We start from the raw sequence: 8,680 nt of genomic DNA, 5'->3' as shown, positions 1-8,680 counted from the left end.
AATCGCTCACCACCCGCCCAGCACCCAGTTGTCAAGGCAACAAGTCAAGGGAAACGGGAGTTGGGGGGTTGGGGGATGAGGTGCAGGGCGGCCCCCAGCTCATCTTAACACAGCAGTCTTACGTCACTGTCTGCTAAGGCGACTGGAATTCCATCCAATCATCATTCAAAATGAAATAAACAAGACCAATCCGCGAAGCTGGTAGGCCGAGCCATGTGTGCACACCGTCCAGTTTTGCGGTGCTAGATCTGTCTGTCTGGAAAACTTAACTTAACCTTAACCAGGAACTGGGAGACAGAAATGGAGATTAAAAGAACAACGTTAGCAGGCTATCTTGTTACTTTTTTTCTAGTTCGTACGTACAGTTGCTGAATACTCAGAGAAACTGGCTATTATTAGCCATTGTTATCGGTCGCAAGCGAACGATCCAGAGCTAAAAGGAATAAAGAGCCAGCTAACGACCGCGACTCTGTTTCGGTTATTGTAAAGCGATGAAACGAGAGCATTGAACGAGACAAGTTTCTGTTTGTTAACACTGGCTAGTTCCGTAGCTATGCTAGTTAGCTGTTAAAGAACAGAAACCGAAATAAGAAAGTATTCTCTGAGCTGCACGATTTTCGCCCGCATTCTTTGTCCGTTCTTTTGTATGCGGCTAAGAGAGTGAGTGCTGTAACTTAGTTTGGGTATTTTTTCACAGCATAAAAAGTCTAGGATACTACTAGCTAACACTTTGCCTGCTTACAGTCGGTCCCGACTTGATATCGTCCTTGTGCTTTTGTGGAGCTGTCCCAAGGCTCGTGTTTCAGGTACGTCTTTTTTGCTGGCTTCATTGCAGCTGTAATTGTATACGGTTTTTTAACTCTTTCTGTAGTTTATATGATCGAGAAGGAAGCAGAAACAATTGGTTGAATTACTGACGACCCGTGTGGTTTGACATGTGAAATATATTGTTCGAGATATAGCTGAGTCATTCAGATCAAGTATTTTCTGCGTTGTTGAGTGCCACCAAAATGTCAGTGTTGTGGTCATTGTCTTCTGAGCCCGAGCCGGGCTGGATAGGTGGAATTCGTGTTGGCTATTTTGCTGGATACTTTTGGTTAATTCGGTTACATTGTTTTTATCCCGCTCTTTGCATCTAAAAGTAAGACGACCCAAGCCAATTAAAACTACAATGGGAAAGCACCTGTTGTGCTTGTTTGTTGCTGACTCGTTAGCTAGCAACAAGGAAGCAATTCTGTCCATACCAGACTTAACCCGTTCGAGTCTGAGAGAATTATGTTACAGGCACTGCGGACGGTTTTGGGTGAAGCATAGCATAGGTGTATGCCAACATACCAATTGATGTAGTAATGTCATACTTCTGTATTTAGTCATACCAGAGTTGACTTACACATGTCCCTTGTCTTTTTGATGTCAAACAGAACATGTCTGAAGAAAACACCCAGTTCTGCACCAACTGGTAAGGAGGAGAAAGATTGGTAGTGGGTAATAACTCAGTGAGGGTACTGTGTGCTGTCGCGCGGGGTTTGTGTGGAAAGCTGGGTGCTATTTTTCATCTAAAAGGGTGAACGTACGTTTTGTGGAGGCTCATTCATGTATTTATTAATGAAGCCATTTGTGCATGGGTATGCGTGAATGCTTCCTCCGCAACTCCCGCAGCAAGCGAGATATCCCGGAGGCCAACTTCACCACCCATGAGATCCACTGCCGTCGCAACATTGCGCTGTGCGACGCGTGCCAGGAGCCGGTGCCTCGCGCAGACCTGCAGCAGCACAAGGAGCAGGAGCACGCGCAGGTCAGGAAACGTTGTGCCGTTTTATGTAGGCAGTGAATTTCAATGAAGTGAGAATTAGAGTGAGGGTTTTATGATTACGATGATGATGATTATAATACATTTTATTACACTTCATATAATTACACTATATATATGTGGAATATTCATCTGCTGCCAAACAAGTATGTGATGTTCTTTTTTTTTTAGGTGCAATGCAAATGTGGGTTGAAGATTGAGAAAAATGTCTTGGAGACCCATCAGGTTTGTGTGTGTGTGTGTGTGTGTGTGTGAGAGAGAGAGAGAGAGGAAATGAAAAGAGGATAAGGGGGGAGAGAGCGCGTACTCTTCGTATGACGCTTGACGAGCGTGTGTGCTGTGTGTGCATTCTGCTGTTTTTTTTATAATGCTTCGGTGCTGTGGGTGTGTCATGTGCCCCTCTCTCACTCTCCCTCTCTCTCTCTCTCTCTTCCTCTCTCTCTCTCTCTCTCTCTCTCTCTCTCTCCCTCTCTCTCTCTCTCTCTTCTCTCTCTCTCCTCTCTCTCTCTCTCTCTCTCTCTCTCTCTCTCTCTCTCTCTCTCCCCCCCTCTCTCTCTCTCTCGCGGGTGCCGTAGAGCTTCGAGTGCAGCCAGCGCCTGGTCCCGTGCCAGTACTGCGAGCTGGAGCTGGTCTTCAGCCAGTCCCGGCAGCACGAGGACTACTGCGGGACGAGGACGGAGCCCTGCCCCGTCTGCAGGTGCAACGTCATGCTGAGGGAGCAGGCCGTGCACCCGGCCTTCTGCGGGACCCCGCCCCCGACCCAGGAGAGGAACAACGCCCGCCCCGGCCGGGGCCCCGCGGAGCGGCTGGCCCCCGAGGCCTGGTTCGAGGCCCACTCCATCCAGAACCTGCTGAAGGTCCGGCAGGGGCTGCAGAACTACTCCAGGCCACTAGAGGGCAGGGTGCACAACAGCACCCGGGCCGCGGGGCAGGAGGCCCGGAGGAACACGGCGCCCCGGAACACCGACCTCAACCGCTGTATGTACGCCCGTGCTTCGCCGCCATTTTGGACTTCGCACTTACCGCGCATACTCGCTGTCTTTCGCAAAAACGTTCCCGAGAAAACCCAGGTTCATTCGCAAAAACTCCCGCCCCTTTTACCATAAAAACAACTACGCCAAGGCAGAGTGACATGTATGTTGCTGCCTGATGAAGACATGATGACTGAAACGTCTTGCTGTGTCTCGTACTGACAGAGGCCCAGTGGTGTACACGTTTGTTCATTACATTACAGGCATTTAGCATTATTTTACATTGTATCCATTTATACTGCTGGATATATACTGAAGCAATTTCGGTTAAGTACCTTGCTCAAGGGTACAACGGCAGTGTCCTACCCGGGAATCGAACCTACGACCTTTCGGTTACAAGTCCAGTTCCTTACCCACTGTGCTACACCTCCGTCCTACATCTGCCCTGTGTTTGGATTTCTGCTTGACTATTCTGTGTTGTGGCTAGTGACCAATAATAATGGATAGTATTGTTGTTTTACCTAATCCATTCAACACTCTGCCCTAACTTTTTTTCCAAGGAGCACACTAATGCTTCCCAGTTAGTAGATGTGCTCCTAAATTGTTTTTTCCAGTCAGAACACCTCAGTTTCCAGGAGCAAATGCTCCTAAAATGGGAGCACTGTAGAGCCCTGGATGCTGTTTGCCTAATTTTTACATGATTTATGCCTCCGTGCTAATTTTTTGGACACTTCTACCGCCAGCATTTTAATAGGCACTTTGACACATTTACATATTTCACAGGTTCTGCTAACATGTGGGCCAAGGTTGGGTTACTGTTGTTTGGCTTAGTTTCTGTGTATTCTTAAGTTTAAATTTAGACATGGTTGGCAGTGTAGCATAATGGGGTAAGGAGCTGGTCTTGTAACCTAAAGGTCGCAGGTTCGATTCCCAGGTTGGACACTGCCGCTGTGCCCTTGAGCAAAGGCACTTAACCTGCATTTCTTCAGTATATATCCAGCTGTATGAATGGATGCAATGTAAACGTTGCGTAAGTCGCTCTGGATAAGAGCGTCTGCTGAACGCCTGCAATGTAATGTAATGTAATGTAATGTAATGTAAACGTTGCGTAAGTCGCTCTGGATAAGAGCGTCTGCTAAACGCCTGTAATGTAATGTAATGCAATGTAATGTAATGTAAACGTTGCGTAAGTCGCTCTGGATAAGACGTCGCTAACGCCTGTATGTATGTAATGTAATGTCGTAGTCGCTCTGGATAAGAGCGTCTGCTGAACGCCTGCGATGTAACGCGATGTTTTTTTTTCTCTCGTCGTCTCAGTCATGGAGCGAGAGACCGAGCTGCTGGGCGACAACAACAACAGCGTGGCCTGGCCCGGCGGCGTCTCCCCCGGCGACGACCCCGCCGACCTGGACTACCTGCTGGCCCTCAGCCTGCAGAACGACGGGGACGCGGGCGATCGCCACGGCGACCTGGGAGGAGGAGGAGGCGGCGGCTTCTGGAATTACGACGGCTGGGCGGGCGTCCCCGGGATCGCCCACAATGCACTGTCGCTCGTCTCTCGCCTCGCCCGCCCGAACAACAATTACCGCGACCCCGCGGCCCCCGACCGCGAGCCGCAGCTGGGGTGCCGTCAGTCAGGTGAGGCCCACCTGGCCGGCCCGCCCGCCCGCCACGTCTGCCGTCTGAGAGAACCAGATCAAATCTCACACAGGATGACATCGTCAGCCCATTCTCTTCTGTAGGTTCAGCAGGGCGGTTTTCACTAAAATTATGTCATAATTTCGTCAGATAGCCCGACAAAAAAAAAAAGTATTGGGTACGAGCTTCTGGTCTGGCTTGTTCACCGAAGGAGAAATAATAATGCCAATGTGTCATTTTGTCAGTGATTTCTAAACTATGTGGGTTTATACGCACTAGTGCAGTGGTTTAAAAAAAACCTGTTCCTGGAGATCTACCGTTGGTTTTCACTCTCACCCTAACAAAGCCACACCTCATTCAACAGCTAGAGATCTCGTTGTGCTGCTAATTAGTAGAGTCAGGGGTGTCAAATTAGGGTTGAAATGGAAACCTACAGGACGGTAGATCTCCAGGAACAGGGTTGATTACCACTGCACTAGTGAGCCATGGTAGGTGGGTCACAAGATACATTTGACAGAAATAACTTTGCTGTATCCAATATTTGTTTATAATGATATTCACATCAATCAAAGGAAGCACTGCAATTGTGACATTAAACTCACCAGTTACAGTGTATGAGCAGTGTGCATTGTGTTCACATTTGTTTAAAATATTTGAATATATGTGCGACTGCATTTTAATAACGGGTGGTGTCACAGTAAAGGTATTTTCTCATTAGATCGGTCATGGGCTTTTTCAGTTTGCAGTCCTCTGATTGGATCGGTCATGGGCTTTTTTTAAGTTTGCACTCCTCTGATTGGTCTGTGTTGTGTGGCTCAGATACCATGCTGCCCTGCGAGTTCTGCGAGGAGCTGTTTCCTGAGGAGGACCTGATTCTGCACCAGGTGAGGGTGCACTCACTCACCTGGCCATTCCGTCCGTCCCCCACCCCCCACCCTGTTGCATTCTGGGCCGGGCCCACTTTCTGCTCCCGCTGGGCTCCGGCTGGTCTATAGAAATCGGTTTCCTGGCGATGGCGGTTTGGCACGAACTGCGGCCGGCCCTGCCCCCCTTTTCCTTCCTGCCTGCGTTTCCGCCGCTTCCTCCTCCTCCTCTATCCCAGCATGCACTGGGCGGGGGAGGCGTGAGCAGAAACCTGCTCGGATAAATAGATAGAAATCACAGCGGGGGGGTGAGAGTTGTAGGTTTTTGTATGGCAGAAGGGTACAAAGATTTTGCTGAGGGGGTTCCAGCAATGAGCAGAGATGCACGTTGAGCATTTTGAGCATTCCAAATTGGGGGAAACTGAGGGCTCTGCTTTTCCATTGTGGCTCCAGAAGAGAGAACTCTAGCATCCTCCTTCTCCTCCTCCTCATCTCTTTTCCGTTTCTCTCTCGCCCCCCCCCCAGACCAGCTGCAGCCCCGCCACCGCCTTCGCGTCCTTCAGCAAGCGCGCCCCCTCTCCGCCGTTTGAGGACGCGGTCCCCCACGCCGTGGGGGGGTTCATGTACACCCCCCCCGGCAGCCCGAGCCCGCCCGCCCTCCCTCGCTCCGTGTCCCCTCCGTCCTGCAGTCCCCCCTCCGGGCCAGCAGATGGCACCGTGCTCATTCCCTGTGAGTTCTGCGGAGTCACCCTGGAAGAGGATGTCGTGTTTCACCATCAGGTACCCGTTGACCCTGAATTAATTACTATTTCTTTACAGTATTGAATCTGTCTCTACTTACTCTGGGATAACGATGACAAAAAGTCAGTGATTTGGTGCTTCTATGCAAATACACTTGTAAGGAAGCAAGACTGGACCCCTATACTTTACCAGGTTGAGCCATTATATGCCGTATGTCATCAGCAGAATATTTGTCTCGGTTCAATTGAACTGCATTAGTTTCTCCCTGTGACATGGCAGGGGTCCACAGTTGAACTTGAGCTAAGTCCCCTGTAATATATATAATAAGTCATTAGCATGCTATAACTGTAGGCTTCATATTGTATAACCTAGTGCTGTGAATGCAGCTGAAGATTATCATTTATGTTTCCTATTGGTTTGCAGGATAAGTGTGACCTTCGACCCCACACCGCTTACCCGGTGGATAAACTGTCGCCTCAGAAGCCCCTGTTTCCCGCCAAAACGTCCAGCGAGAGACAGTCTCCGCCTCTGCAGAGGAGACTGAGGCACCAAGGTGAGACTGTCCAGCCCCCGCAGCCCGAAATAACGCGCACCTGTTCCTCTCTTACGCTCCCCCCCCCTCCCCTTGTGTGTGTGTGTCCCAGAGGACCCGGGCGAAGCGGACCTGGAGCAGGCCGGGGAGAGCCCGGCGACCGGCGGCCCGATCGGGAGGCCCAGGGGGGGGCCGGCTACGGAGACCTGGAGGCCGCCTCCCCGGGACGGCCTCTCCTCGCCCGTGAAGAACACGAACGTGGACCTCCAGGCCAGGGGGGGGCCCCTTCGCTGGAGGGACGGCGCCGCACCCCGGGCGGGGGCCCGTGTCCCGCACCAGGACGAGGGCCACAAGCCCAGCTCTACGCTGACCGCGGGGTATAAACCCAAAAATCGCGCCCCCTGTCTGTCACAGCAGTGAGAGCCTGGGGGAATTCATACAGGAACGCTGGGGGATGGGGGGCTGGGGGGTGGCCCGGCCCAGCCCAGCCCAGCCCACGTGCTATTTCCCCAGGAAGGCTGCAGCCTCAAAGATTGACTGGTCAAAGTACCAAGCTCTCACCGGCGAATATTCCTGATAAACGTTACTGTACGATGTGCAGTGAGGAGTAATCAGGCTAATGTCCCGGATAGAGCAGTGTGCCTGTCTGTCTGCAGGTACTGGTTTAGCATGGGCAGTGAGCAGGACGTCAGTCTGACCATCTTGTTTCTACTGTAAACTATCTTGAATGAGAGTATGGTTGTCTGCATAGTGCCCTCTGTATTGGTGCTTTGCATAAACAGCTTTTATTATTATTAATAACGACAGTTACTACTGTATACATTTCCTAATGGGGTGAGTCAGTATTTGGGTGGAAGGAATTGTGCAAGTAAAAAAAAATAGAAGGTGTCCATGTGATGTACTGTTGGTGCGCAAACTTAATCAAATCAGGAGTTGATTAAAATGGATGCAGATTTTACAGAGGCACCCTTATATTAGCCAAAACTGCTGCAGCCAGAAGTGGCTTCTAAAATTAACTGAACTGTAGGTATCATTAGTGATTACTAGGTGACGTATCTGCTGGGGGGTGTCCTTTGATAAGGACTTGCCTTACAGGCGAGTATATCTGTGTAAATAAATCTGTATCTTTATTACCTGTGTTCCCGACAGAGGAAGAGCGGAAGGTCGCAGGAACCAGAGGAATCCTGGGACATCAAAGGTACTCGTGCTGTTCCTCAACCTACTTTCAGTGTGTTATTCGTTTTTTTTTTATCGGTTCATCTCTTATCTGCTATCCTTTAAAAATGTTCATCTTAATCTTTCACCGAAGACCCAGGCAACCAAAGTGCAAAATGCAGAAACGGAAGAAGAAGAAGAAGAAGAATGAAGGAGGAGGTTTGTTTCGCTGGAACAGAACAGTGACGACTGGCTGCCCTCCCCAACCTGAGCCACACATACACACACACACGCTCACCATTGACCTGCCTGTGCGCGTGTATGAGCGCACACGTGTGTGTGTGTGTGTGTGTGTGTGCGCGCGTGTGTGTGTTGGTGTGTTGTTGAGTCTTGCCTGGTTTCAGGGCAAACTTCTGCAGGGGCCTGTTACTTTTTATATTCTTTTATTTTCTAACTGTAATTCCTAACTTTAAAAATTGAAATTATCCGTTTTTGTATTACTTTTTTTGTGTTTCAGACTATATATACATCACAGTGTAGCGGTAAAGAGATTTAATATACTATTAAACATGTATAAAATGCTATGTGTGATTTTACAAAGTTGATATTAATTGTATTCTTGTTTACTGGCAACAGCTGATCATTAAAACAGTTTGGAATACAACAGTGTGTCACTGAAATTATTGCATCTAAATGAGGCGTCTTGTGGAACATATGAGGATTTGGTACCAAATGGTGTGGTATACAATTTGCTTTGCTCCCGTATTTTAAATGCGCGGGGTGTTTAAAAAGCAAGAACCGAGTCGAATGTCTGATGAACTTACCAGGGACTTCGCTAACCGTAATGGATCATGACATCCCCGGGCAGAACAATGGCGTCATGTCGAACCATTCCAATGCCGAACTTGTAATGACAACATTGACCTCAGGGAGGCGCTCACTCCTATGGTTCAAAAGCTCCCATTATTTA

General features: G+C 49.3%; 1 protein-coding gene across 1 annotated transcript; it reads left to right on the top strand.

Annotated features, from left to right (window-relative positions):
• The first annotated feature begins 212 nt into the window (after positions 1 to 212).
• Positions 213 to 8,374, top strand: trafd1 (TRAF-type zinc finger domain containing 1). The gene is made up of 13 exons (XM_064353486.1): positions 213 to 660; positions 745 to 806; positions 1,422 to 1,459; positions 1,660 to 1,795; positions 1,982 to 2,035; positions 2,386 to 2,788; positions 4,099 to 4,419; positions 5,239 to 5,303; positions 5,808 to 6,062; positions 6,447 to 6,576; positions 6,668 to 6,932; positions 7,705 to 7,753; positions 7,865 to 8,374. The coding sequence occupies exons 3-13, from the start codon at positions 1,425 to 1,427 to the stop codon at positions 7,919 to 7,921; spliced, it is 1,770 nt and encodes a 589-aa protein (XP_064209556.1). The 5' UTR covers positions 213 to 660; positions 745 to 806; positions 1,422 to 1,424; the 3' UTR covers positions 7,922 to 8,374.
• Positions 8,375 to 8,680: the final 306 nt, after the last annotated feature.

This window comes from Anguilla rostrata, chromosome 10 (genome assembly GCF_018555375.3).
Source record: "Anguilla rostrata isolate EN2019 chromosome 10, ASM1855537v3, whole genome shotgun sequence".
NCBI lineage: Eukaryota > Metazoa > Chordata > Actinopteri > Anguilliformes > Anguillidae > Anguilla > Anguilla rostrata.
The sequence above is the reverse complement of the archived record's forward strand: the minus strand, read 5'-3'. Positions and strand labels throughout refer to the sequence as shown.

Coding starts and splice junctions, on each gene's coding strand:
- trafd1 (XM_064353486.1), top strand. CDS start 1,425: ATGTCTGAAGAAAACACCCAGTTCTGCACCAACTG. Junction 2,036..2,385: donor ATGTCTTGGAGACCCATCAG/GTTTGTGTGTGT, acceptor CGGGTGCCGTAG/AGCTTCGAGTGCAGCCAGCG. Junction 2,789..4,098: donor GAACACCGACCTCAACCGCT/GTATGTACGCCC, acceptor TCGTCGTCTCAG/TCATGGAGCGAGAGACCGAG.